The 27,725-nt window shown below is 43.3% G+C and overlaps 6 protein-coding genes across 15 annotated transcripts; 3 read left to right on the plus strand and 3 right to left on the minus strand.

Annotated features, from left to right (window-relative positions):
- Positions 1-102: 102 nt before the first annotated feature.
- HmgZ (HMG protein Z) lies at positions 103-10,872 on the minus strand. Of its 6 annotated transcripts, XM_070278707.1 has the most exons (6): positions 10,625-10,872; positions 10,288-10,361; positions 10,128-10,234; positions 8,020-8,082; positions 7,886-7,949; positions 7,123-7,809 (listed from the first exon to the last, which is right to left on the minus strand). In XM_070278707.1, the coding sequence occupies exons 3-6, from the start codon at positions 10,174-10,176 to the stop codon at positions 7,773-7,775; spliced, it is 213 nt and encodes a 70-aa protein (XP_070134808.1). In that variant the 5' UTR covers positions 10,177-10,234; positions 10,288-10,361; positions 10,625-10,872; the 3' UTR covers positions 7,123-7,772. The 6 variants fall into 6 exon arrangements, with proteins under 6 accessions (XP_070134807.1, XP_070134805.1, XP_070134806.1 ...); XM_070278708.1 differs by lacking the exon at positions 7,123-7,809 and adding an exon at positions 1,249-1,311 and having other exon boundaries at positions 10,128-10,361; positions 10,625-10,859; XM_070278706.1 differs by lacking the exons at positions 7,886-7,949; positions 8,020-8,082; positions 10,128-10,234; positions 10,288-10,361; positions 10,625-10,872 and adding exons at positions 103-1,030; positions 1,091-1,308 and having other exon boundaries at positions 7,122-7,389.
- Positions 10,873-11,878: 1,006 nt separating this feature from the next.
- Positions 11,879-15,986, minus strand: LOC108125144 (uncharacterized). 2 transcript variants are annotated; one of them, XM_017241227.3, is made up of 3 exons: positions 15,615-15,986; positions 12,833-13,209; positions 11,879-12,715 (listed from the first exon to the last, which is right to left on the minus strand). In XM_017241227.3, exons 2-3 carry the CDS (start codon positions 13,169-13,171, stop codon positions 12,182-12,184), a joined length of 873 nt encoding a protein of 290 aa, XP_017096716.2. In that variant the 5' UTR covers positions 13,172-13,209; positions 15,615-15,986; the 3' UTR covers positions 11,879-12,181. The 2 variants fall into 2 exon arrangements, with proteins under 2 accessions (XP_017096716.2, XP_043067016.1); XM_043211081.2 differs by lacking the exon at positions 15,615-15,986 and having other exon boundaries at positions 12,833-13,293.
- HmgD (High mobility group protein D) lies at positions 15,522-18,190 on the plus strand. 2 transcript variants are annotated; one of them, XM_017241233.3, is made up of 3 exons: positions 15,522-15,545; positions 17,166-17,345; positions 17,411-18,190. In XM_017241233.3, exons 2-3 carry the CDS (start codon positions 17,196-17,198, stop codon positions 17,594-17,596), a joined length of 336 nt encoding a protein of 111 aa, XP_017096722.1. In that variant the 5' UTR covers positions 15,522-15,545; positions 17,166-17,195; the 3' UTR covers positions 17,597-18,190. The 2 variants fall into 2 exon arrangements, with proteins under 2 accessions (XP_017096722.1, XP_070134804.1); XM_070278703.1 differs by lacking the exon at positions 15,522-15,545 and adding an exon at positions 16,068-16,091.
- A 278-nt stretch (positions 18,191-18,468) lies between these two features.
- On the minus strand, positions 18,469-21,577 carry Tango11 (transport and golgi organization 11). Of its 2 annotated transcripts, XM_017241230.3 has the most exons (3): positions 21,425-21,577; positions 20,631-21,230; positions 18,469-19,357 (listed from the first exon to the last, which is right to left on the minus strand). In XM_017241230.3, the coding sequence occupies exons 2-3, from the start codon at positions 21,177-21,179 to the stop codon at positions 19,073-19,075; spliced, it is 834 nt and encodes a 277-aa protein (XP_017096719.2). In that variant the 5' UTR covers positions 21,180-21,230; positions 21,425-21,577; the 3' UTR covers positions 18,469-19,072. The 2 variants fall into 2 exon arrangements, with proteins under 2 accessions (XP_017096719.2, XP_017096721.3); XM_017241232.3 differs by lacking the exons at positions 20,631-21,230; positions 21,425-21,577 and adding an exon at positions 19,413-19,553.
- LOC108125145 (MIT domain-containing protein 1) lies at positions 19,573-20,517 on the plus strand. The gene has a single exon (XM_017241229.3). It carries the CDS (start codon positions 19,573-19,575, stop codon positions 20,407-20,409), a length of 837 nt encoding a protein of 278 aa, XP_017096718.2. The 3' UTR covers positions 20,410-20,517.
- A 109-nt stretch (positions 21,578-21,686) lies between the features above and the next one.
- Positions 21,687-24,833, plus strand: LBR (lamin B receptor). 2 transcript variants are annotated; one of them, XM_017241224.3, is made up of 3 exons: positions 21,687-21,841; positions 22,138-22,504; positions 22,625-24,833. In XM_017241224.3, exons 2-3 carry the CDS (start codon positions 22,169-22,171, stop codon positions 24,407-24,409), a joined length of 2,121 nt encoding a protein of 706 aa, XP_017096713.2. In that variant the 5' UTR covers positions 21,687-21,841; positions 22,138-22,168; the 3' UTR covers positions 24,410-24,833. The 2 variants fall into 2 exon arrangements, with proteins under 2 accessions (XP_017096713.2, XP_017096714.2); XM_017241225.3 differs by lacking the exon at positions 21,687-21,841 and adding an exon at positions 21,904-22,018.
- Positions 24,834-27,725: the final 2,892 nt, after the last annotated feature.

Below are 27,725 nucleotides of genomic sequence, written 5' to 3' on the forward strand. Positions count from 1 at the left end.
AGATATTGAAAAGCTAACCATAAACTCTTACCAAAGTTCAGGAAAAAGCTCATCCTAGCCAATTCCAGAACACCCCCCAGGAACTAAATTAAAAAAATCCTCTTAATGTTTTCACAATTTTTTATATTTTTTTTCTTTTAAATATTCCATTCAGCTCTACATTCACAATTACATATTTGTAATATGGGTTTTGTTTGTTTTCATTTTTAAATTACACAATATATACTCAAATATATATTTATGTATATAGTTTAAAATTTATATATATGTATATATATAACTCTTGCTTTCGAGTCGAAGGACCCAAAATTCAAATAACTTGATGCAATCGAAGAAAGTGGCTAAAGGGGGCTGGGGCGTGGGGTCTGTTTTGGCGTGTTTATGTGTGTGTGTGTGTTCCAAAAAGAGTGTCATACATATAGTTACAGTTATACGTACAAACCTAGAATAATATATAGAACAGTTGCTAAAGTTGTCCGACTGGAAATTATGTGTCTGTGTGGCTTCACTTCTTTAACTTAGTTATATGGTTTATGCTCTGTCTGTGTCTGTAGTATCTATGCCTGGGTGTTGGCATGTGTGTGTGTGTGTATGTTGTGTATCTCATGTTTATGGAGTTAGTGCATATTAAAGATTTAAGGTCTTAATTCATTTTTTTTTTTTTTGCATTTTTTGAGATTTTTTTTTTTTTTTACTTAAGTTTTGTTGGTTTCCATTTTTTGGGGTTTTTGTTTTTTTTTTTTTTTCTATGTCACTTAAAAAATTACATTAATAAAATGTATTTTAAAACTTATGCAGAAAACGTTGCCCGCTGGGAGGCAGCAATTAACTGGCCACCTCCTACTGTCTACTCGCTCTCGTCCTCCTCCTCCTCCTCGGAGGACTCTTTCTTCTTGGCCTTCTTGGCGGGCTTGGCGGCCTGCTTCTTTCGCTTCTTGGGCGCCCCCGAATCGGTGCCACCATTGGCCTCGTACTCCTTCACCGCCTTGTTGTAGTCCTCCTTCATCTTGATGGCCTTCTGTTCCCACTCCTGTAAAAGCATAGGGATTAGTACGATTGTGTGGGGGATTGCCTGTTTTGTGCCACTTACGGATTTGTCTTTCAGTCCACGCCAGAGCTCGCCACCTCGCTTGGCGATGTCTGTCACCTTGCTGCCGGGGTTATCCTTCTTGATCTGTTCGCGGTTCTCGTTGAGCCACAGCATGTAGGCTGACAAAGGACGCTTCGGGCGCTCTCCACTCATGTTGGTTTCTGTTTCTGGTTTTTCTTTTGCTTTTTCAACGGAAATTCGGTAGCTTCTCTTTCAAGCTGCTGTCGGAAAGAGAATTGAAAGTAAAATGTTTAGTACAAGTAACTGACAGGTTGAAGCTAAAATCTAAGTGACTCCCTGATCAAAAATTCAAATCTATAAATACCCATTCGTGAATTTTTGATAAGCACCGCGAAATATATCTTACCCCCACAAACACTCGCCACAGAGGTCCTGCCTCCGCGTGTGTGGCATATTCAATAATTGCATTTTCGGTTCGGATACAAACAGGCATTAATTAAATATGCCTGTCTGTACAATAACACACGGCAGTGACACCCATCCACCCTCACTCCGTCGCCCATGCACACACTCCAGCCATCGGAATCGAATACTTTTATACATAATCCTGACGGCTTTGTACATAGGCCCGTATATAATTGCTATTTATGGCAGCAATATTCCGAATTAATTGTGGTTGGAGAGAGATACAGTCTCTTATGTACTCTTAATTCGGTGTACATATGTATGGTCACTGAGGTCACTGCACTTTGGGGGCCCAGATAAAAGGATTTCGTGGCAGCGCCAGTGACCCCTCAAGACGAGAGGTCCTTTTCCGTCAGTGCCACAAATCAGCTGGAAAATGGCATGCAAATGTCGCAAACGATGGCGACAATCTGCCACCCAAAACAACTGCCATAAGCCATGCACTTGACCCAAATCCAGAATTCAGCGCAAAATGCACGAGACATCGACAGGCACATCCCCGGGGAAGGAAGCACGGGGGCCAAGGAGCTGGAAGCATAACAACGTGAATTGGGTTAACAAACGACTCGAAATCGCTCTGGGAAGGCGACGTGAGGAAGACCGAGGATGCCACCAACGAAATAAATCAGCACTGCAGCACCGGAGAGAGGAAGAGAAGGTGGTGGCAAGGAGGCAAGCAGGCAGGCAGTCCGGCAGTGCCGCATCAATCAGGCAACCGCCTCCGCACATTGCACAACATCCTCAATTGCCCCCGGGCCACAGATACAAATACAAACACAATACAAGTATGTTTGTATGTATGTATCTGTGCTTGTGTGTGTGTGCATCGTATCCTGCGACATGGCTGTGTCCAGGAGCAACAGGAAAACGGCGGCAAAATTGTTGCTAGTTCAACGCGGCCACGCACACACCCACAAGATACACACACTACTTCCCCACCTCCCCACCCAGTTTTGGGGGCACAGAGGATAGACAGTTTCGCACATTGCGGCAACACGTGATGCAACCAGGATACCACCTCATCTAGTAGGTACAGGAAAAGGGGGCAAGCCCAGAAAATCGAAAGCGAAAACCATTTCCCGTCTATCCTGCTCCTGCTCCTCCTCAGAATGGGTGTATTGTGTATCTGTGTGTGTGTGTGTGTGTGGCGGCCACTGGATGTATCTGTATCCGTTGTTCTGCGCTGCGAGCTCGTTTTTGTGCTCTGGCAGTGAAGCTAACAAGGTAGAAAACATTTGCAAAGTGGCCTAAGTGGGCTGCATGGCTACAGTTAAGTTGTTAGTGAAGTTGAAGGGTTTACCACACATTGGAAAACTTTATTTTTCACAGAAATTGCGGGTAGAACATACTCTCTGTAGGATAATATAAAGCTACATGTACCTAAAAATACAAATACATGTGTGTTTTCCACCAAACACCTATTTTCTAGTGCGAAATGCCACATATCATTTATAAAATATTACGCATACGCAGCGTAGGCAGTGGGAACAGTGACAACATTACGCATACGCAACGTGTTACCACCACGAAACCGCTGGACATATAATAAGAGGCCAGACTGACGGCAAACAGACTGGGACCCAGGACGCAGGACACAAAGGACATTAAACGGAATAAAAAATAAGGAGAGGCAAAATATAAAGCCTTTCAACACAGTAGCCAACAAAAACCACTGTAATTTTGTCGATCTAAAATTGAAAAGCAGACGTTACCCGTCGCAGTCGCCGCCGGCTGAAGCAGTGACTGCAGCGGTAGCAGCGACTGCGACGGCGACAGCGACAGCGGCGTTGACGTCAACTGAGAGACAACTGACAACGCTTATCGGGGGCGAGAATATGTGTGTGTTTATGGCGTGTGTTTTTAATGCCCCGTCCGGAGTCCCGACACCACCCAACCACCCAACCACCCAGCAGTAAAGTAACCACCGAGCCACCCAACCACCAAATATTGCAACAGAAGCGGCAAACGGAACCAAACGGAACGAAGCTTGTGCGCAGAGCCAGCATTTTAGGGTAGATACTTTCCCAGGGATTTGCGCACTGGATGTTTGCTGCCCGTGTCCGTGTTATGTGTTCTGGGCTCTGGCATGGAGAGCGTGGAACGCACAGTGGTGACTTTTTACGAGGGGATACATAATGCTGATAATGCTCTCGTTTAACGACCGTTGTTCTCTATCCCACTTTTTGCGCAGTGTACGCAACAGTACAGTCGTGGCAAAAATCAAAGGGTAGGTTGTCATTATTTTGCCACAAAAGGAAGTGAAGCTAGATGGTTAGCCCTTCCTGGCTCAATGGAAATGACTCTCAAGGGAAGTTTTTAGTGGGTTGTATATTATTTAGAGGGAAAACCATGAGTTTTAGTATATTTTTGGAGGCATTGTTTTTCTCAGAATTAGCACTGAATGGCTGACTTGGCTAATCAGTATGAAACGAAAAAAAACATATAAATTATATTATTGACTCAACCCGATTCCCTTTTGCTTTTTATTACGGCCATGTACTCCCCAGAGGGATCGATAATATTTAAAAGCCACACTATCACCAGTGAGAGGTGCTTAGCGTTATCAGGGATCTCTCAGCAGAGGGCGGGCAAGCGCACGAGATCGGTGACTTTGAGGGATATCTTAAATAACCGAATTTTGACTTGTGGGTAGCCCTGACCGGCTATCTGGGCCGGGAGATTTCATTCGGAAACGGCACAAAAATGGCGCGAAAAGAGCTTTATAACTGTAAATGCACGCTAAAGAATAGAGCTTTGTCGCTCTAGCACGCTCTCGCTCGCTCTTCATCGGCCTCCTATGTGTGGGTGAGAGTGGGGGGGCCTCCAATGACAAAACTTTTGGCGCCATTTTTAGTTTGCACTCGAGAGTGCAGCACGCAAAGCGCTAAAAAAAATAAAAACAAAACACGCGCACGGCATGGATAACAAAATAATTATAAACTTCGAATCGAATTCCTGCCGCCTACCCACAAAAACCAAATGGAGAATGTCATCTAACGATCCTTTAAAAAAAAAGATCGGTATCCTCAAAAGAAGACATCTCTATAAACCAACATTAGCCCGTCTGACTAAGCCGGCAAGGCACTCGAAAAGTGCCAAGACTGGAAGCACACCGAGAACCAAGTGAAGCCTCAGATGGCGACAGGTGGGTGGACAGCGGGTGGCCCTTTGCCGAAGGTGAGACCCAAAGCCGATCAGAAATCAAAAGCCCCACCGAGCAGGTGCGACTGAAAGTGACTTGCACTGAGGAATGTTTCCCGGTTGGCGGCGGAAGAGCCCCCAAAATACACTAGTCAGGCAGAGATTTGATCAATAGGTGAAATAATCAAAAAAATAACTCTAAGATTAGGCTTAAAAAAAAATAGATATAATATTCTTTAAATTACTATCTATTTAATGACTAATTTTTAAGGCAAAATGGTATAAATCTTTTAATAGTTAACCTAAATAGCTAGATTTTTAAATTCTTAGGCACTTTATAATTTATTTACTCATATTTATAATTTATTTTATTAATATATTTTATTTTAAAAATTCACTTTAACCTAACCAAGTCATGGGATCGCTTTAAAATCCCTTCAACTTAAACCTTTGAACAAAATCTCTCAGGCCTAATTAACTAAATACACAATCAAAGCAATTTCCCAAGGCACATGATTTCCACATTTGAACAGAGTTATAGAAAGATACAAAGATACAAAGGCCTGGCCAGCCAATTTGCCGACGAGTGTAAATGCGCTTGGCCAGCAGAGTGCAAAAATCGTATGAAAAATACTCGTATTGCCATATCTACGTACGTACTTTGGCTCTGTGTGTTGACTTTACTTCTTCTGGCTACAACTGTGTGATATACTGGGTACTGGGATACTGGGATACTGGCTTCTACTACTGCCGCCTGCAAATCGCACTGAATACTGAGCAACCGAACAAAACGTACTACGGGCAAGCGTCTATAGGAAGGCGAACTGAACTGAAATTCAACTGAAGCAGCTGTACCAGGCCAGGCCAGGCCAGCCAGCCAGCCAGCCAGCCAGGCAAAGCAAGGCAAGCAAAGCAGCGACGGCAGCAGCTACAGCTACGCCAGCTACACACAGAAACCAAACCAAAACGAACCGAAACAGAATCGGTAGAGCAGGGGCACTGACGATGGCCGAGGGCACAGGGCGAAGAGGCGTACAGGCATACACAGAGGCAGCCATACAGGCAGGCAGGCAGGCGGTCGACGAACGAACAGCGAACAGCGAGACCATCAAATAACACACAGCACAGAGCCAGCGCAGTAGTACAGGCAGCAAAGTATCTGTATCTGAGAGTCGAACCAGCCAGCCAACCAACCAACACACAGGCCAGCAGATACGCCGTCGGACTGCGGGTAGGGTGGTGTAGATACACAGTCGTGGCAAATCGGTTGGCACAGCTGCTGCTGCTGCTGCTGCTGCTGCCTCTGGTGACTGTCTCCCAGGCTGGTGGGAAAATCATTTGTAGCTGCGTGGCCTCACAGTTGCCTCCCAGCAAATTGAGCCCGTTGAGAGGTAAACTTTCCAAAGAGCGCATGCACAGTGAAGGGAAAGAATATTGAAAATTGTCTTAAAAATAATTAAATTTAAATAATAAAAGCCCTATGAATGCTAGGCACTATTTCTGCTGATGGAGAATTAATGAGAATATTTTTATTATTTATACAAAATATATACAAACATCTCCCACTAGTAAACAAGTCTTGAATTGGATCTCTCGCTTGTTTACGACAACCCAAACCCCTTGGAATTTCTCTAAGAGAGCATGTACTGGATATTTTTGCCGCGACTGCACGCTGTTCGCCCAAATAAAAAGCATGGAGCAGAGCGTGAGCTCTGTGCGAACGAAATGCCAGTAGTATTTGACGGCGAAGCCGCTGCCCCTCGGGCACCCCTACCCCCTACTCCCGGCCAACCCCTCCCCCCTCCCTCCCTCTACTGTGCCCCTCTCATTATATGAAAACGTCGTCACATATAAACCGAAACCGAAACTAAAACGCTGCTGCCGCCGCCGGCCCACCTGTCCCGCCTACCGCCTATCCGCAAAATGCAAAAAAAAATATATATATGAAGTACTCTTATAATCCAAAATTTCATCCAATGCCTAACATTATTTTGATTTTTGGAAACTAGTGTTTTCAAAAAAAATTAAATTTGGAAAATGAATCTTAATGGAAAAATGTATTTAACCTAGAATATTGATTTGACATTTACATATCAATCGATTGAGTAATCATCGAGCGAGCACACTCTCATACGCCATAAATTTCAAAAAATAACCGTCAATATTTCGCGCGCGCCCTCCATTCAAAAATTTCAATCCAATACACGACGTCGTCGACGACTATGGCCAGTACGAGAGCCACCTAACCAAAACCAAGCAAGCTCTACATGATGGAAGTCCCAAGTAGTATAGGAGAATATAACCCACGCCAGACTACTACCGAACACCGAACTGAAATTGGGTCGTTTGGTTTAAGTTTTTCGCAAAATTTATATAATAAATGGCCACGCTGGCGATGACTTTTGGCCAGATAATTGAGGCGATAGAATGACGGATCAATCGTAGTGAAACACTTGACACTCACCCGTATAAAAATGTCGCGTAATTTGCGTTTAATTGCAGCCAAAAAAAATCTATGTATGCTCCTCAATGTATCTTGCACTGGCGTTCGTTCGCCGTTTCAGTTCAGTTTGGTTCAGATGGTTTCAGTACTGGTGCTTGGTGCCTGGTGCTGGCTGTTGGCTGCCTTGCTGCCTTGCTTGCTGCCTCTGTATTTTCACTTTATAAATTTTCTTCCACTAAAACTCAAGTCGAGCAGTCGGCCGTAGTACAGCTTTTGCCTTTGGAATATCAAATACACAGAGTGAATGCCAGCCATACGGCCATAGAGGCAGGCATACAGCCGTACAGCCATACAGCCATACAGCCATACACACAGGCAACACGAGTACGACGCAAACTCAGGCACTCTGCCCTGTATCTGTGTGCGTGCTATGTGCGAGCAACGACTCACAGATACATCCGTACGTGTGTATCTGGCCTGGCTGGTTGCTGGTCGGCATGGCATCTGTATGGGTAGCAGCTCAACGTAGCTGTAGTAGCTGTAGCTGTAGCTACGAATTCGTTCGTTCGGTTCGGTCGGTTATATGAACACACTGGCGGCAGATGGACGGATGCGGCGGGGTGTAGGGCGGTGTGCCGGGGGAGCTGGGGTATCAACAGCAAGAGCGCAGAGTCAGAGCATTGAACATGGCCGCCTGGGTTTGCCTTGCCTTTGGTTCGGTACACATTGGACGGGTTTGCCTTTTTATCTTTTCAACATTTTTGTTAAATTTTGGAAGAACTTACCACTCACATGGGGTGTACTGGGTATGAGGAACGCTCAGCAGAATCCTTATCCACAAAATGCCATCTAAAATAAGGGGATACCATCATTAGAAATATTATATTTTTTGGTTATTTTAAAAATATTATCATTGTACTTCTCTGTTCCTGGGAATACCATCCATAGTATTCCACATATTTATAACTGGGATGGGTTATACCTGGTATGAGGATGATTTGAAAACATTATTAGCCATAATCAGGGATTTAATTTTTTTTAATTATTTAATAAAAAATAAGAAATTTGATATTTTCTTTCAAAAAATCAGAGATATTTTGGTTTAAAATGATGGATAAGTACTTGGTTATCAATATTACTTAAAACTTAAAGATATTCTGGGTGTTGGGCATTTAATAGAGGAAGTTCTAACCTATCTATATGATTTATTTAAATTTATTATGATAAATTATATATCATTTTTATTGAAAAAATTATTTAATATATGATAGGCAATGGAAGTCTTTTAAAAACATTTTTAATTTAAGTTTTGAGAAACTAAGAAGTTTGCTGATTCATAAAGCTTCTAAAGAAATAAGTATTTAGAAGCTTCTAAGTCTTCAGCTAAGAAAGATTTCAATCTCCGGAAGAATTGGTTAGCGGTATGGATCAAACTAAAGACAGAAAAATAGATGACATCAGATCTGAGAGTTACAAATACCTTATCTAATCATAAAACTGACAAACAGCCACCCAAAGGTTGGTGCATGAAAAAGAGGATGCCGCAAGTCGACCAGGCTCGCTTGTTTTTCGACTCGCAGTCGGTTCGTTCGCCTGTATCTCGTTCTATAGAGCCATGAGCCGTATAGCTGAAGACCGCAGTACAGCTACAGCAGCGAAAATACGAACCGAGCGAGTGTATGGAGCGTATGAAGGCGATGCGGAGTCCCAGAGAGAGAGCGGAGCGACGTTCGCATGCGAAGCAAACACAGTTCTCACCAACCCAAGCCATGCAATCGACGTGCCACAGAGATTCGACTGTAGGGTGTACACAGAAGGCAATGGGACAATAATGTTTAACCACTCAACGGATTAACCAGATTCCTGGGAGTATCTCAAAGCGAAATTCACAAATACAGGGAATATGATATGTCTATTTAATTATCATTCAGATTATTCTATATCTTTGGGTGCTACAGATCCAATAGTTGGTATCTTAACTATTTCGGATGCTGTTCCATACATTCTCTAAGACTGCAATGTTCCAAAGTCAGTAATACAATAGAACTCTTCATCATTAATCAAGCTACTTCCCTATTAAAATGCATAGTGTTTTGAATAGGTTTTAAGAACTGTATCCTTTGATGGGACAAGGATATTTTACAGATCATTGACCTTTACCCTAAAGCATAGTAAGGGTTCCTACCAAACAAGGGGTTGATGTAACAAAAGCCAGGATTAATTTTCAATATTTCAAGATTCAGAAACAGTCGCCATTCGAGACATATTTTTTTTTTGCTTACCGGTACCGTGTGCCGGTACCGGGCCTTTCGATCCCACCGTGCCAGTGGGTCGGTCGATTATTATGGTTGTTTGTCGTCTCATTTCAGCCGTGTCTGTGTAACACACCGAGCGCCTTCCACATCCATAATATCGCCGGGGGGATGGCGGGGGGAGGGATGGGATGTTATGGCTTTGGCTCGGCGTTGCTTTCGGGCTGACTGTGCGACTCTGCTGCTGCCGTTTATGCTGCTTCTTTTGCTGCTGCTGCTATTGCTGCCGTTCCTGGGAGGTGAGAGACCTGGGCGGGCTGCAGTCGGCGGTCGGGCTGACGCTACTGGCGGCGGCTTTCGGTGGTGGCAATTGTCGGCCAAGAGTGGATGGAAGAGTCCAGGATGGGCGGAAGGGGGCCCAGCAGTTCGTCGCTCGGTCGGAGTATGCAAAAACGAACCAGCAGCTAACGAGCCGAGCAGGCAAGCAGGCGAGCAACGCTTCATCGAATTGGGGACGCATGAGGCGCACATTTGACAGGATGTGGATATAACGAGCCTGCTGCATGCGTATGTACTCGAGTGTGCCAGGCTCGGGCGAGAAACTTCTTCGATCGAAGAGCCAATGCTCTACGGGGTGTACAGACCCGGAAGAACGAATTCCTACGAAATTATATTTATAACTAGAATGCAAATACTAGAACTATGTAGTCCTTACATGAAGCTGGATAATCATGTTTTTCCTTCTAAAAAGATTAGTTAATCTTTAGTCACTTACCATATGAAGTGCATTCTCCGTCCTGTTTCTCTTCTTGGCAACTTTTCATCTTGGTAATGGTCTAAGAGCGTACAGCAGTCCTTTCTGTGTGTGTTCTGAGCATTTCTCTATAAGATCCTTGATGTTAGTGCCTGCCTCGTCCTTCCCCGACCCAGCTTACCCAGCTTAGGTTGATTTTGATTTGATTCCTGTTGCCTGGACTTGGACCACAGGCCCTGGGCGGCATCATTTTGCCTGCAAAACTCACATATTATTTTGAGGAGGGTCTGTGGACTGTGAGTATTTTGTGCCTTTCATGGAAACTCCGAACAACGGCAGGAGTCTGCCTAAGCAAATGTTGCAAACACACACACCCATAGTCAGACAATCAGGAGACTGAAGTACATCACAGCAGGATGCAAGCTGGGTTCCTGGATGTGGACTGGATGTGTCTGAACACGGGGTACTTGTTGTTGTCGGCGTCTCCAGGCGACTTCATAACAAATATGTATGCTTACCATATGGCCAAGTAATTTACTTCGTTTTTTTGCCGTTATGATCCGGATAAAAATAGCTGATTGGCGCCACATTTGCAGCAAATTATACCCAATTAGAAGGGATTAGGATTATGCACTTTTTTATCTGATTTCCCATGGCATTTTTCACGACAGAGTTGTCAACACATCCTTTCAAGCGATCGGATGTCAATTTTCAGTGTTGTAAAATACAATAAAGGCTTAAAAGCTTTTAAACTATGAATCTTGTAGTTTTATGATTTCTTAAAAACAATTTAAGATATATTAGATATAAAAGCAAGTCCTTTCTTTAAAATAATTTATTAACCTAACGGTATAGTTCCTTTTAATATCTCTCCTATACTATTTGACTAACAGGTGGAAGAACCAAGCCCACCTGAGCAAAATTTAAGGTGAACAGTGCTTCGTTTTACCCATAATTTGTATGGAATTGTTGCTCTTTCGGCTGTTCACTCGATTTTGGCGTTCGCGTCGTTCGTTTCCGTCGAACAGCTGATTTTGGCGCTGTGATGGTGCAGCGAATATGGGGGACAGTGTGGGGCAGGCGGGTCCCCAGAACAATACGGATGGGCTGACGATGCGTTCTTGTTGGTTTCTGCGAGTGTGTGTGCGAGAAACAACAACAAGAGCTACCGAATGGCCCCCCATCGGCGTCCACGGCCAAGTTCAGTATCTTCAGCCTTTCGAACCGAACACATTCCCTGGAACCCTTTGTAGGAGCGACAGCAATAACAAAAGGCCCACCAGGAACAGGACAAACCAACTCCTTTGTGACCCAATTTGAGCCGCGAAAGTGAAGTGTGTCCTCTGTTTGGGTGGTCACAGTACTCCCATAAGGGACTTCCACTTTGATTAGAAACCTCTACAGTTAGCCCTGAAGATCAATATAACGGTAGGGTATTAGAATGTCTAAAAGTTCTGTCAAAATGATAAGAAATCATAAAAAATAAACGATTGTCGTCCGGTTTCAGTGTCTCAGTTGTCTCCCTAGTTGTGAATTTCAAAGGTACACACACAAATATAGGGGGTCTGGCCAGCCCGAAAATCAAAAAAGATATTTCCCCAATCCGAGTGATATCTATAGCTTTACACTACCGTTCTTTGGCTCTCTTCGCCACTGTTCTACGAGTACAGTACGATTAGCTCTTGCTTTCTCCCACATGCCTTTCGGTTCGGCTTCTCTTCCGAAGGCACAGTCCACACCCGCTAAGTGAAGCCGATTAGAAGATTTAGTTTATATTTTATTGTATTTTTATACAGTAATTCTTAAAGAAAAGGTTATTTAGATATTTATAATTTAACAGATATACATATTGTTACGAGGATAAGGGGTTTTTACAACGGATATGTTCAGAAAATCAACTTCTGTTCTTTTTAAACCTTATAATTAAGGAAATTATATATCATAATAAAACACAGAGATCCTGTGTTAGATCACATTATCTAACTAATCTTAAAGACAAATTTCTGGACCCCTGTGATAGGGTTTTGGGCATCTCTGCTCTATGACACCGTCGGATCTCATTTAATTATAGATTTCTATTTAAAAATGTTCACGTCTGTGGAATGACCCGAGATCTTACGTCTTTCCACGGCCAGCATGTACTGGATCTTCGACTGCATGACCATGGCATTGGCCAGTGGCATATTACGGAGCTGGGCAGCTACACTTAATCCGAAGAAGGTGAACTCGTCCTCGCCGCGCATTCCCACTCCGAGTCCCAGTCCCGTTCCAGTCACAGATCCCTGTGTGCTTCCCAAAACCTCGCCCTTTTCCGAGGCGGAACATCCAGCTGGAATAGGTTCCGTTATCTGGACAGAAACCGGAGGTGGAACCCAGTTAGTTTCCAAAATCTTTGACAAAGAATCAGGAGGAGTGGGTGGGTTATCCACACTCATGGCCATCGGCATTGGGAGAACAGTGAATGTGGTCGAGGGTTCCGATCGTGTCTCCGGGCACACGACCTCCTCGGATTCGAGCTTGACCTCAGGATGGATCTTAATGGGCTTTACCCTGGTTAGGCGGATCTGCAAACGCTTCAGCGGAGGTGTATCGGGCGATGACAATTCGTTCTGTGAAGTGAAAGCGATAGTGTAGTTCCGAAGATTAGTTTAGGTTAAAAGACTATCGCCGAGAGTCACCTTCGAAATAGATAAGAGATTTATGTTAGAATTCGAATTCGAAATTACCGTATCAATGAATTCGCCGAGGAACTCGTGAAGTGGCCCGAACCATGGGGTTTTCGGCTGGTATTCGGGATTCAATCTGATCTTCTTAAGCTCCTGGTGATAAGCACTTCGCAAGTTCTTAATCTTCATCTTAACGCCCTGAACTGTAAGGTGAGCTTCGTGGGGCTCAGTAACGGAATTGATCCCCGTCTGTATGCGACGATAGGCGGCGTTTCGAGCTCGCTGCAAATACTGTTTCTTGTTCCAAAGACACGGTTCCCGGCCATAGAGTATTACGAATACCAGGGTACGTTCATCCGTGAACCGAAACGGAACCGTGGCCCTGGCTGTGTTGGACATCCTGCCTTAAATACACCTCTCTATCTGGTTGATATCTTCTAAAAAAGCACAAAAGAAAAAAATTGATATAGGAATAGTTCAGCTATAACCTCTGTGCGCCAGTGCTCCTCGCGAACTGACGGTCTCCCCACATGCTTTCTGCTTTTTGCTTTTCTGCTTTGCTTTGCTTTTCTGCTTTGCTTTTCTCAGAGCCATTTGAAACTCGGGTCCACCGCAGTCTCGCTTTCACGATGCTTTTATCAATCATTGCCTTTCCCTTTACAAATCGCACGCAAAAACTATCAAAATTCAAAATTATACCTTTTTCTAATCTTTAAAAATAGACCTTTACAAAAATAAAAATCCCTGTCTAACTGGACCTGATTTTAAAATCAATAAACAAAAATGTTCTTTATTTCTTCAAATTCGAACTCCAAAAGCATTTGAAAGCATTTTGTTTATTCCAAGTTCGTGCAATAAATATTTTTAAACAAAACACCCAGAGTTCCTTCAACGCAAAAAGCATGAAAATTTGCTGAAATCGTGCTTTTTCGCGTTGAATGTTGCTTTGTACTATGGGACCAACGAGAACTTTTGTGGGCCGGTTTTCTGTCCAGGAAATTTTGAGGTTTCCTCTGAAAAATCTTACTTTCACAAAAGGTGCTCTTTAAAACTTCATTATTTCGAAAGAGGACAAGACTCTACTAGAAGAGAGGTACTCTAGAAGAGAGGACCTACCACAATGTTGAAAAAACCTTGATAATTTGCTTTTTAAACTAAAGGATTTTTCCCTGATAAAAACATTGATATTTTTATGAACCATTGAAACTAAGGTAGTTACTCTATTATATCCTTTTTTTTAAGATATTTAGAGTTTCATAAAATGCCTTTTGACCGAAAAATTTGCTCCTTGACCCCATGGTGTGTTGGGGCTACGAAGACGAGAACCAATGCGAGAGAGAGACTGAGAAGATGCTGCGCAGGTCTACTGGAGAGAGTGGATTATAAACAAGCTATGACGTCACTGGTGCAACAAACTGCAATAAAAAAAATAGTTTTATAAAGCTGAATGAATATTGGAACTTGGAGTGATCGAGGGAATTCTAAATGGCCGAAGGCCTATTAATTTTTTCTCAGATTCCTAGCCTACCCTCTATATGGATATTTTCCTGAGATCCCTTCTGGATGCAACAAAATGCATTTTTTTCCAACGTTCTTCCTTCAGGTACTGGATTTCCATCATCTGCCTTCCCTCTAAGATTCTCCCGTTTCATACGATACACTGAAACAAAATTTATAAAGTGGTTGAAGAATTCTTTACCTACTGACATGAAAGAGGACTAGGGGTGGATGTTTAGGGATCATACAAAGGGTTTTTTTTCTCTGTGTAGGGTGTCCTTTGTGAACTTGCAACAGCGCGTGACATCGTTGTCCTTAAAGCAGCCGCTAAGGAAGAAAAAAATGCAGCGACAATGGTAGGATGCAGTTCGCCCTAACATCCTTTGTTCGCATTTTCGGTTATTTACGATGTTATGGTGGGAAAATGCTTAGTAGCATCTGCCCTTAAATCTGGGCAAATTGTAACGGTTTCATAGATAAAGGCAATATCACAGTTACATAGCTTTATAACTGAGGGTTTAGGATCTTGAAAGCCGTATATGGAAATGATATTGTTTATAATTTATGACTCGGTTGGAGTATTCCTATGAAAATAATCAGAAATCAAAGGATATAAACATAGTTTCTATATAAAAGGTTGTAATAAGCTTGACTAGAGGACTAGATCCTAGTACCTAGTTTTTTCAATCCCAAACCAACGTCAAGCTGAGATGAGTCATAGGTTTTTAATTTTTTGGTAAACAAATTGCTTGTAAATATATATTGAAGTTTAAAGTTTCCTACAATATACTCTATAGGGTACCCTACAATTTTCCTATATGTATTTCCTTTGCATGTCTAATTTTCTTGCATGTAAAAATTTTGGCGCCATTTTTTAAAAGCGACCCTCGTTTGCACTGCAGTGTGTACCAGTGCGAGCGAGAAGAGTTTTCAGGTTTCCTGTTGCTCTTCTTTGTATAATAGCTCTTTGGCAAACAAATACTATTTACTTTTAGTTAGAGATACTTAATTTTAGAATATTACTTCCAAAATAAGTCTAGTTAGTTTGATCGTAATTTCACCCAAGCGTTTTTATTTGTTTTTACATTCCATTTATCGCCCTCCCTTTTCACACTCGAGGCAGCGAAGAGAGCGGCTCTCTCTCGCTGCGGCAGCGCTGCCGGCGTTTTCTCCCTACTCGACAGCGCAGCTCTGCCGGCGTTTTCAGCCTTCTCGTCCGAATATAAAACGAACACCAATATTAATTTTAATTTCAATTTCAAATTCACACGAGAAGGTTGGTTGTCTCCAGGAGCTAAATATATTTTACTGGCATTAAAGAAAAGTTGATATTAAAAATCATTACCTGAAAAAGTGCAGTGCGGCGTTCAGTGAAAACAGACTCGATTCGTAGATACAGTGCTACTTGCTATTTTGCGTGAAAAAAAAAAGAAAACTTATTCGTGACAAGGCGAGGCGGCGGGGTACGAAGAAGCGCGTCTTCAAAGCGACGCTGATGGAAAACAAAATGGCCGACGCCTTTATTTGCTTTTTTCTGCACAATTTACCAAATTTTCACAACAAAATTGTTTATTGGACGCCAGCCGACGCGCGCTTTTTCCACATAAAATAGATTATTTTCCTGCATTTGTTTTTACTCGACATTTAGCGATTTCTCTTTCGATTCGCCGGTTCTGCCGAACATCTGCCGCATTTTTCTGCACCTCTGCCGACGTCGACGTCGACTTACGCAGCAGCAGCAACGACAGCGTCAGCGGCGCGGCTCCGTGTTTGGCAATCGACGCCACATTGTTTAGTTATTTTTTAGAGACAAGCGTTAAAGGTTGGTTAGACATTTCGTCTCCTCCAGAAGTTGAAAAAGAATTATTTCAGTGAAATTAAGTAGAAAATCAAAGTGTTAACAGTTGACTTCAAAAAAGAAAGATTTTTCTGCAAAAAATAACCAGAAGGCGTGGCGTGCATTACTCTCCTCACTGAGCACTTGGAAATCTATTAATTAAAACGGCTTCCTTGCTTAGTTTAAGCATCTTAACTGTGTTTAAACAATTTTTTAGAGAATAATGTGCTTTGGAAATAGCTTTCCCGGGTGCTTGGAGTTTTCGTGGCCTTTGAAAGCGGTCGCAGTCTGTACCAAGCAGCCACGGGCATACAAGGCATACAGAAAAAGTGCTGCCATTTCGCTGCTCTCCGCACTCGCTATACTGCGAGTGTGCTGCTGCTTGTGGCAGGGCACAAATTTCAGCAAGTGGCGAAAATAGTTGCAATTTTCAAAAGATTGATGCCGACCCTAGCAGTTCAATTAATTTTGTATTAATTATTAAGTGGCTCGCGCGTTGAAGATTCGGCTAAAGCGCGCGCGCGCGCATTTTTTCAGGGCAGCGCTGCTGCAGAGCGGCGAGCAGTATAGCCGTCTCTTTTGGCTCGTCGCCATTGCTTTAAAATTGGCTCTGCCGGCGTCAGCGGTGGTGGTGGCGGCGGCGGCTCCGCATCGGCAGCGAACCGCCGGCGTACAGGAACATGGCGCGCTGCTAAGAAAAAAATATATGAAATGTACTGTACTTAAGGAGTTTTTAGGTATTTGGGACATTAAAGTTGACCACTTTTCATGTAATTAAGGATTAAATAGGGTCTTCCTGTCCAGAATCTGAAAATTTGCATTCTAATAGGAAGATTTGTAAAGAAATTAGGTTCTTCGGGAAGTACAGCCTCTGGTAGAGATGGGCCCTCAAAGTACAAGTAATCTGGCAACTCTAGAAGAAAATCAGAGCATCATTCCAATGCCAAAACTCTATAAAATTCAGGTCGATGTAGGCTTTTTTGTAAAACTTGAATCTAATGCCAGAAAATATATAAAATCATCTAGAAGACGAAGCTAACATTTATATTTCACTTCCAGCTCGAACTATTTACAAAAACACAAACTAAAATGGCCGACAAACCAAAACGCCCACTCTCCGCCTACATGCTGTGGCTCAACAGTGCCCGTGACTCCATCAAGAGGGAAAACCCCGGCATTAAGGTTACCGAGGTGGCCAAGAAGGGAGGTGAATTATGGCGGGCAATGAAGGACAAGTCTGTAAGTACTCTTAAAATTGCATAATTCTAAATGACAAACTTATACCTTCTTTAATTAATTTGCAGGAGTGGGAGGCCAAGGCTGCCAAGGCCAAGGATGACTACGATCGGGCCGTTAAGGAGTTCGAGGCCAATGGTGGCAGCAGTGCTGCCAACGGCGGTGCCAAGAAGCGCGCGAAACCCGCGAAAAAGGCATCGAAGAAGAGCAAGAAGGATGAGTCCGATGAGGATGATGATGATGAAAGCGAGTAGACCCATCTCCTCCCAACCATCATCCCCAAGTCACCCACACACACACACAAACACACACACATAATACCTACAAACAAAAAATGCAACAAAAAAAAAAATTACATCCAACATCAAACAAGAAGAAACCCCATTTGTAAACAATCTGAATAGAATATAGTGGAAGACCCAACACGATCCAAGACGATTGTCAAATCATCTCATCTCGAATGTTAAGATCACCTGTTGGGGCTGCAGCTACGCGTTACATGGGAAATGAACAAAAAAAACCATAAAAAACCAACCACGAAAATAAGCAAAATTGTATTTATACATATGAATTTAAGTTTATAGTAGAGTCGTTTCTTTTATAAATACCTACATATATATACAAAGAAAAGGACAACCAACAGGAGAAGAATGAGAAGAAGAAGATAAAGAAGAAGATAAAGAAGAAGAAGAATAAGAAGCAGAAGAGAGAAGAGGAGAAGGAAGCACGTTTGAGGTGTTTTTTTGTTCGATTCTGATGAGAAGAAAGAAAATTTATCTTGCATATAAAGTTGTAAAGTAAACGATAAAATAATTCCATTAAAAAAAATAAAAAATTATACAAAAACATTGGTTAATCTCTGGATTGGTATTATAATAATAATTTGGGGCTAAAACACCGCAAACATGACACAAAAATAAAACAAAACGAGGTCTCAGGTCTTTTCGTCTTAGGACGTCTTGTTAGCTGATGAAGGAGGGAGTCGGGAATCGGAAGCAGGAGCAGCTCCGATTGCATTTAACCGGTAGACTTAATATATAATATATACGTAAATAAAAAAAATACATTTTTTTAAAGCGTTAAATCTATAACTTTTACTGGGTGTTTGGAATAAAAGACCTTCAGATACTTTAAACAATTTATTTTTTAATATTACGAATTCAATAAGGTCTAAGGGATTTCCTCAGCTTCTGGTAATTCTTATATGTGGGTTAGGTCTACATGTATTATATTTAACTATTTATCGTATGGGATTATCGCATACAAATACCATTAGAGTTCTCGTTTTCACTTTGGGATTATCCAGTTGTTCTATAAAAATAAACAGATCTAAAAAAGAAACACAAAACACAACCCTTCTTTTAAAACAATATCTCGACTCAGAACAGAATTGTGGGCTGCAGAGATTAAAGCTTAAATTTAGATCTACATTGCTTGCTAAGTAGGTGCCAGATCGATAATCTTAAAAATTAAGTTTTGGGGGCGTGGGCCTTGTTTTTGGTTATCATCGGTGTACAAACAGAAAGGTGTTGTGCTTATTTATTACCGAGAGGAGAGCTTAAACTACATAGTTATGGCAAACAAAAAACAAAGTCTCTCTCAGAGCCTTTTTTCCACAAAAGAAACAAGAAGTCGTGAAACTAAAGAAGCTGTTCCGGAAAGGGTGTCCAATATTGGGTGTGGGATGAGTGGTAGATGGTGAAGTTGGTGGCACCATTTCAAGATCTCATTTAGTTGCGATTCAGCCAGAATATTGTCTTTAGCACAAAGTAGGCCAGTCCCAGGCAGTAGACGATTTTCTCGCGCTGCGTTCGCTGCTCATTGTTGATCTCGATGTTGAGCACCCGGCGATTGAGCTTGGCCAGCTGCCGGCGCAGATAGAGGATCTCCTCGTGGGGCGTCAGCTCGCCCATGGGTGTGCCCTCGCGCTGAGACAGTATGGATGAGTCCAGGTTGTTGTAATGCTGCTGCTGGAGATTCAGCTGCGAGCGCTTGCTGGCGCTGCCCGTGGTCAACTAGAAGGATAATAATTGTTAATAAAAATTCTAAAAAATAAATAAAATATTATACCATTTCGAGCATAAAATGATGGGGGAATACAGATGGGGAATGTGTCATTATGTTAGGAATGTGGATTAGGAAGAACCTCTGACTTGAGTGTCATATCCCCTGGCTAGCAAACGAAACAAAAACTAGACACCCAAAAAAAGAAATTTCCGGTCCGAACACAATGTCAACTACCAGCAAACCCTATGCCAACGTCGATGATGGCGAACTGCCCAAGCTGGAGCCCATCATCAATGCCCTCAAGTGCGAGCAGACCGGCCACATCATGGAGGCCATTCTGCTCTACGAGGAGAGCATCTTCCGGCTGTCCCAGATGGCCGAGGAGGAGCCGAGCCGGCGGCAGTTGTGCGGCAAATACCTGAAGATGTACGAGTCGCGGGCCAAACAGTTGCGGGACCAGGTTAAGGGCCACTTGCACTCTAGCCGGATGCTAGACCACATCAGCATCGAGCGGGGTGCCAGGGGCCGTAGCTACCAGCGTCTGTTTGGCCCCTACTTGGACGACAGTGTCAGGGAGGCCCATCTGAACGAGCCGCATCTCGCCGAGCCGCACCACTTTCGCAACTTGCTCCACTTCTTCGAGGTTCTGGTCAAGAATTGTCGCTACCTGAAGTATATACGCCTCACCACCAGGCCGGACCCGGCGTCCCCGAAGAGCCAGCTGCATATCCTGCAGCAGATGAAGACCAACTTGGCCAGCGGCAACATCCAGATGAACTTCCAGATGGACGAGAGCCTGCACGACCGCAAGATTGTGCTGAGCTCGGGCGTGGTTATCAAGATTGGAAGGGGCCTGCACTACTTTGAGCCCGGCGAGAGCTCCTACAGCCTTGGACTATGCGACTTTGATTTCCGCAAGTGCCTGGCCACGGAAGTGGACATCTGGAAGTGCCGTGCCTTTGCCAAGCGACCAAAGGACACCTCGGAGTGTGAATTCCACGAAGCCAAGGAGGATCGGAGCAGCGACAGACGCGAAGGCCGTGCCTCCTCGAGTGATTAGAATGCCCCCGGCAGTGGGCAGTTTCACATGGCTTTTGTAAATTAAGTCAGTCGCTGATAAGACGACTGGCAAGTGGTAGAGAAAATCAATAAAGCAGCAGTTTCTTAATCTTTAAGAAGAGTGACTAGGCGGGAACCCGAGCCCTTCCTGATTTGGATTTCGTCATTGGTTAGATAACTAAAAAGATGTGAGGCTGGTCTGGACTTGCTGTAATGTCTCACCTGCGAATCCGACTCCACCGAGTGGGTATCGTTGGCATGGAAGCCCATACGAGCGGCTCCATTGGCTCTAACATAGTGGGTGGCTGGATGTCCAGCCTCGTCATCGTCCTCCTCGTCTAGGTAGAGATGTCGCCCGTTGGCGTGAATAGGCGAATTCTCTTCGGAGGCCGAAGGGAAATGATGATCGGTGAGGGTGATGACACGCGGTGGGGTCTGGACGCGCACCAATCCCGAGGAGGGATTCTTGGGCAGAATGGAGTTCTCCAGCTGGATTTCTCGCGGCGCTGAGCGCGTCTCAAGGTGCTGATTGTGGCCCAGCACGACGATCCTGTCCGGCACATTCATATCAATCTTGTCATGGTAGTTCCACGAGCTGATAAGCCCGTTCTGGTTGGACAGCAAAAGGTCCTCGTCCGAGTACTCTCCGGTGGCTTTGATGCGTTTCGGTACCCGCATCTTGTCATTGATTTCGTGGGCGAACTTTGCCTCGCTGTACAGATCCTCGTCCAGGCCATTGAACATGGGCGTCGGCGACTGGGGGGTAGCCATTATAGATTCCACAACTTCTGGGTATTGTTCCGCAGCGAATGCTGTGCGCTTCTTTTGTTGCCCCAGTTTCGGTGGGTGGTTTTATTCGGTTCGGTTCAAGGAGGCGGCGGCGAGAGAGACGTTTTCATAACAAAGTTAGTAACCAGAAATTTTGATGCGCAACATTTTCGATTTGGTTTTTCGTTAGTAGTTGCTGTAGGTGTTGTTTCCAAGTTCCCCTTTGGCGAGGAATAGATTCTACTTACATTGCTGTCTCGTCTGACAGGAAAATGTTCGGGAATTTCGTCTTAATTTACAATTTTTTCCAGCCTTTTGTTATGTGTGGGGGCCAGTTGGAGATGGAAGTTATATCGTTTTGCCTCTGGCAACGCTGTTCGGCCCGATTGTTCTTTTCAAAAATGTCCCACTGAATTTCCCGCGCCCATCTCTAAGATTATCGATAAGTGGAAGAATTCTAGCTTTTTGTTAGCATTTTTTAGCTATATTTTACTATCGATAGTTGGCAGCATTGCCGAACCTCGATATACGGGTGTTACCGATGTTTTGAAAACACCTCTAGCCGACAGCAGACGCGCGTCTTTTTTTGTTCGAGTGATTTTGCAGATTTTACGGTGTTTTATTGAAAGAAAAGTCTAAATATCAGTTCCCAGCTTTAATCAGCAGTAAGTTAAATAAAATACAGTTTCATAAAAGCCCAAAATCATGACTTAAACGGTCTTTAAAGCTGAACGCTAGAAAGAGAAAGAGTGCTGCCGCATTGAGGCTCTGCCAGCGTCGCTGCCTGGGTACAGTTGAGCAGCGACGTCGCTTTTGCTTTCAGCGCGCGAACCGCAATACAAGTAAATAAAACTAGCGTATTTACTCTGGCCGCGTGTGTGATGGTGGTGGTGTTTACGACTATAAATAAAATATAGCACTTGCCCGAGCATAGTTTTCACATTTTCCGCTTTGGTTACAGCACGTTTTTTGGAAAAGCTGTATTGCATAAAATGGAGCGACGCCTGAGACGCCCGCGTCGCACCGACGAATTGGCTCCCGCAGCCTCGGCCGCAGCCCTCTCCACACAGCCCAGCCTGCTGCCAGTGACCCGGCGAGCGGGCTCCCTAACAGCGGCAGCAGCCTCCGCCCCCTCTGGTATTGCCACCCGCACACGGACCTCGCCGTCGCGCAACAAAGGACCAGCAGCTGCTCCGCCATCTCCGGAACTTGGACCGCGCACACGCCGTTCCAGCCGACCCCGATCCTCCGTAGGGCCCATAACCGGATCCTCGCTGCCCGTCAAGGCCTCCACAAAGGCCCCCACACCCATACGCGAGGTGCCAGAGGTAAGTGGCGACGGCCCCCCGAAACCGGTTTCGCTGGAACCCCTTATCAGGGCACTTACTGTCTTGTACAAGTGAACTGTACCAGCCGGGATGTCTACTAATCTCTCCCCACTCTTACAGATTACATCGCCCGTTCGTCAAGTTTCGAGCAGTCTGCCCATCGCCCTGACCACCAACACCAGCAGTCGGGCTCCCAACAAATCCCTCAACACAAGCTCGGTGAACAGCAAAAACTTTAGCAGCACTACCACCACTACCAGCACCACCACCACCGAGCGCATCGAGATCCGTGCCGAGGGTGACAGCGAGGTGGACACCGACTCCATTCGGAAGCGTATCACCGAGCGTCTGAGGCGTTCTGTCTCGAAAACTATCTCCAACTTGGCGGGAACCCCAGTCACTAACACAGAAGAGGGTAGTCGCTACAGTCGGAGTGTGTCGCGCTCTGTGTACGACGATGAGAAGTCCTCGAAGCGCAGCTACTCCACAGGTGAAGAGGAGGATGAGGATCTCGAAGAGGAGCAGTTCCGTAGCTTCAATGCCACCAGACAGTCGGCCACGCCAGTGGAGATTTCGTGCCGCCAGGTGAAAGCGCCCCAGGAGTTCGGGGGCTGGTTGGGTGCCTTTCTGCTGCTGCTTCTAGTGCCCACCGCTGTGTACTATCTTAGCTGGAGTTGCACGGCCAGAAATTCCTGTCAGTTCAAGACGCTGAATCCGGCCATCCTGCTGGATTGGAATTATCTCTCGCGCCAGGTGTTCCAGACGCGCGTTGTAAGCGCTTTTGCTGCCTACCAGGTTGTGGTTTTCCTGCTCGTGGCCCTGCTGCCCGGACGAAGGGTCCACCTCACTCGCGAGACCTACAAGTTCAACTCGCTGGGAGTGGCCGTCACACTGCTGATTGCTGGCGGAATAGCCGAGTATCTGAAGTATCCGGTGGTCACCTTCATACTGCGCCACTACCTTCGCTTCTGCATTTATGGACTGGTGGGAGCCTTCGTGGCTGCTGCTTGGAGCTATTGGCGCGTCGACACTGCCAAGTACAATGTGCTTCGTCAGACCTTGACGAATGATTACGGAAGATCCGGAAGCTTTGTGGTGGACTTTGCACTTGGCAGGCAACTGAATCCCAAGTGGCTGGGACGGGTCGATTGGAAGCAGTTCTACTATCGGCTCTCCTTGGTGAGCACTCTGTTGTATGCCGCCTGCTACATCTACCAGACGCTCGTCTGGCCGTCGAAGCCTCAGCTGACGGAGGAGGGATACCTACACGTGGCTCGGTACTACTGGAACAATGTCAACTACGATCCGGCAACCCTTCTCGCGGCCAGCTCTTTGGCGATCTATGTCCTCGACGCCATTGTCTTTGAACACCACCTCAGCTCGTCCTTCGAACTGCAACACGAGGGCTACGGCTGCCTGCTGCTCCTCCGCTACGCAGCCACTCCCTATCTGCTGAGCTCGGTTACCAAGTACTTTTACGAGCAGCGAGTGCCCATCTCCTGCTGGTACGCCCCGCTGGGAGTCCTTGCTCTGCTGGCCCTGGGCTTGCTGCTCAAGCGCTTCAGTTGCGCCTACAAGTACAAGTACCGCCTGAACTCGCAGAGCCCGATCTTCGCCAACATCGAGACGATCCACACGTACCAGGGCAGCCGTCTGCTGTTGGCCGGCACGTGGGGATGGGTCAGACAGCCAAACTACCTGGGCGATATCCTTGCCCTGCTGGCCCTCGCCGCTCCCCTGGCCCTGCGTCCTGCCTGGCCGCCATTGCTGGGCTTAAGTCTGATCGTGCTCCTGCTGCTGCACCGCGCCACTCGAGCAAACGCCCGGAATCAGGCGCGCTATCACTCGTCGTGGCATCGTTACAGCTCCCAGGTGCGCCACTACATCCTGCCCCGGATCTACTAAGGCTACAGACCTTTATTTTATTCTTTTTTATTATTTTTTGTGGCCATTTTATTATTTTGAATTTGTTTATATCTTTCGTTTCGAATTTTTGTATATATCTATACGTATTCGTACTCCTGCAGACCCACATTGATTATCACCCCCTCTGTACCCCAACCCATTGATTTAGTACAAAATTTAATTTAGCCATTATCTCTCCATCATATTGAAGCATAAATTTCACATAAATTAGAACTAAGTTTAAAGACGCCCCCAGAATAATAGAGAACCAGAACCACTTAGCTGTACGGAACTAAGCGCTTAAGATCATAGACTTTTTAAATATTCTATATGGAAGTTGTAACGCATATAGGAATTACTTTGTACTTTACATTTAAATATTAAATAAATAAAACTTTAGTTTCTATGCTAAAAAGAAACGCAACTCGTTGGGTGTTTTAATGGTCTTGGAAGGTCTTTAAGGTCATTCCCAAAATTTTGATTTCAGATGGGGGGTATATGATGGCGCATATTTCATGGCTTGGAGCTCCATGCTTGGTGCTTGGTGATGATGATGAATGTAAGGCCCCGAATAAAAGAAGTAATTTTGTGTAAAAACGCTAACCATCACCACCACCCCCCTTGTTGCCGCATAAAGTTTGGGTGGCAAGAGGCGTGGCCCGAAGCCGTTACAACTGTTAATGACATTTACGAATGTTTGTGAGCCACCAAGTTTGGGGGGAACCCCCCATCTTCTGACTGCTCTCGCATAATGCCAAAATAATGACAAAGTCTGGGCCTGCACCGCCATAGAAAAATGACGCGGAAACTGTCAAAAAAGAAAGCAAATGGGGCGGTAAAAAAAAAAAAGGAAAGCATGGAAACCGGCTAGGAAAACCTCAGTGCCGACATTTGCGGTTTGCTATACAAATGACCGACCAGCGGACCGCCGGATCGACCCGCCCCGCCCACTTGACGAAAATTATACAATAATGGCGTCAACATTAGCAAATTGTGCGCCTGGAGTAGTTACCGCTCTTGGGCTTCCATTTTTTGTGCTCTGCCTTGGTGCTCCTTTAATGAGCGTTTAAATTGGCGGATCCTGGTTTTTTTTTCCTTTTTTTTGATTGTTTGTCCTGTGTGGTTTTCCAAAAACGATTGCCAGAGAAACTATTTTTCGAAAAACTTTAAGCATTAACTAACACTTTTTAAACCGAAATGGTAACCCTAGTAAACAGAACCCTAATCTAGTCAGCCGGTGACCCTGCTTTTTTTGTTATAAATAGAGTTGTTCTGGGTCTCTAAAATCAGTCGTATTCGGTCCTCGGACCGGAGCAGCTCCAAGAAAAAGAGCTCCAGTTTATTTTTCTTGATTTTTTTATATTTTTATTTTATTTTTTTCGGTCTCTGCTTTTTATTATTATTTTAAATACTTGAAAAAAAAAAACAAGGCTCTTGAGTAGCAGCATGGCAATTTGTTCTGTCACTTATTGCTCTGGTTTATCTATTTTTATATATTTTAAAATAATTTTTTATTTTTAACAACAATGGTTAACAATTATTATGGGCCTCATTTACTTATTTTTGTATTTGTTTATTATTTGATTAAATTAACAAGGCAATGTGTCTTGGAAAGACATTTAATTGGGGTTCCTGTTTATATTTTTTTTAAATATCAATTTTTATTGAGGAATAGTGGGTTCTCTACGAATATAATTAAATTATTATGGGCCTCATTTACTTATTTTTGTATTTGCTTTTTTGTATTTTATTTGATTAAATTAAAAAGGCAATGTGTCATTTACTTATTTCTTGCAATTTTTTTATTGGACACGCATATCCCCTCTCGATGCATACATATTAAATGTTTATATAATTTTTATTCATTTATTTAAATTTTTTCTTGCAAAGAGTTTTCTGGTTACAAAATGGACAATTATGGGCCTAATTTTCTTTTTTTATTAGCAATTTATTTGTAATTTGTATCTTATTTATTTTTCACTTTTTGATTTTTTATAAACTTAAATGACCAAAATTATTGTATAAAACTTTTTAATTTTTTTTTTTTTAAACTAAATGATCAAAAAAATGTTTGATTTTTATTTAAAAGAGTTCATGCATAGAGGTTTCTCTGGTTACAAAATGGACAATTATGGGCCTCATTTACTTATTTTATTAACAATTTATTTGTAATTTGTTTTTTATTTAATTTCCACTTTTTAGTTTTTTTATAAACTTAAATGACCAAAATAGTTGTATAAAACTTTTTGTTTTAATTTTTAAATGTTTTTTCAATCTTCATTTTAATATTTTATTGTTATCCAAGTTTTGCATTCCCATCTGTTTTTTTTTTTAATTTTTTATTTCAAAATACCATAAATGGTAAATGGATGCAACAAAAGAATCATTTTTGGATTATTGAAGGACCTGATTTACTTATTTTTTTAAATTTTCTTACCAAGAAGTAGCAATCCTACATACATACAAATACAATGTTTGTATAATTTTTATTCATTTATTTAATAACCAAATGACAAAAAAAGTTGTATACAATTTTTTATTTTAATTTTTAAATATGTTTTCAACCTTCATTTTAATATTTGATTGTTATCCGAGTTTCGCATTTCAATCTGTTTTTTTTTTTAATTTTGGTGTTCAAAATACCATTAATGGATGCAACAAAAGAATCATTTTGGATTATTAAAGGACCTGATTTACTTATTTTTTTTATATAATATAATAATAAAATGTTTATATAATTTTTATTCATTTATTTAATGACCAAATGACGAAAACAGTTGTATAAAATTTTTTATTTTAATTTTTAAATGTTTTTTCAAGTTTTACTTTAATTTTTTTTGTTATCCAAGTTTTGCATGCCCATCTGTGGCCGTCCACGAACCAGTTCATAGCCTATTCCTCCTCTGGCGTAGGTGTTCCCTCCTTTTCAATTCCTTTCAATTATCAAAGTTTAATAAAAAAAAAATAAAAAAATCAGGTTTCAGTCTTCAGTTCAGTGCATTTTGTTGTCTTGTAATTGCCGCATGTCAACAAGTAAGATCGATATCTCTTTGCCACAATTTCAGTTCTGTCACATTGGCCCCTGTGTTATTGGTTTTGTTGTTATAGCGGCAATAAAATTGTTATTGGATGTAATTAGGTTTGTAATGGGGTTATTTATGTGTGCCAGTCGATGTTTATATACTGCAGAGTAGTAGTAGGACCAGGCTTCGGACTTTGGACAAAAGTTGTGATTGATTGATGGGGACAGAGACGGTGGTTTGAAAATTGCTTGAAAATTGAAAACAACTTTGACCGGCAATTTAAATCAATTTTC

The sequence above is a fragment of the Drosophila bipectinata genome, chromosome 2R (genome assembly GCF_030179905.1).
Source record: "Drosophila bipectinata strain 14024-0381.07 chromosome 2R, DbipHiC1v2, whole genome shotgun sequence".
NCBI classification, from domain to species: Eukaryota; Metazoa; Arthropoda; class Insecta; order Diptera; family Drosophilidae; genus Drosophila; species Drosophila bipectinata.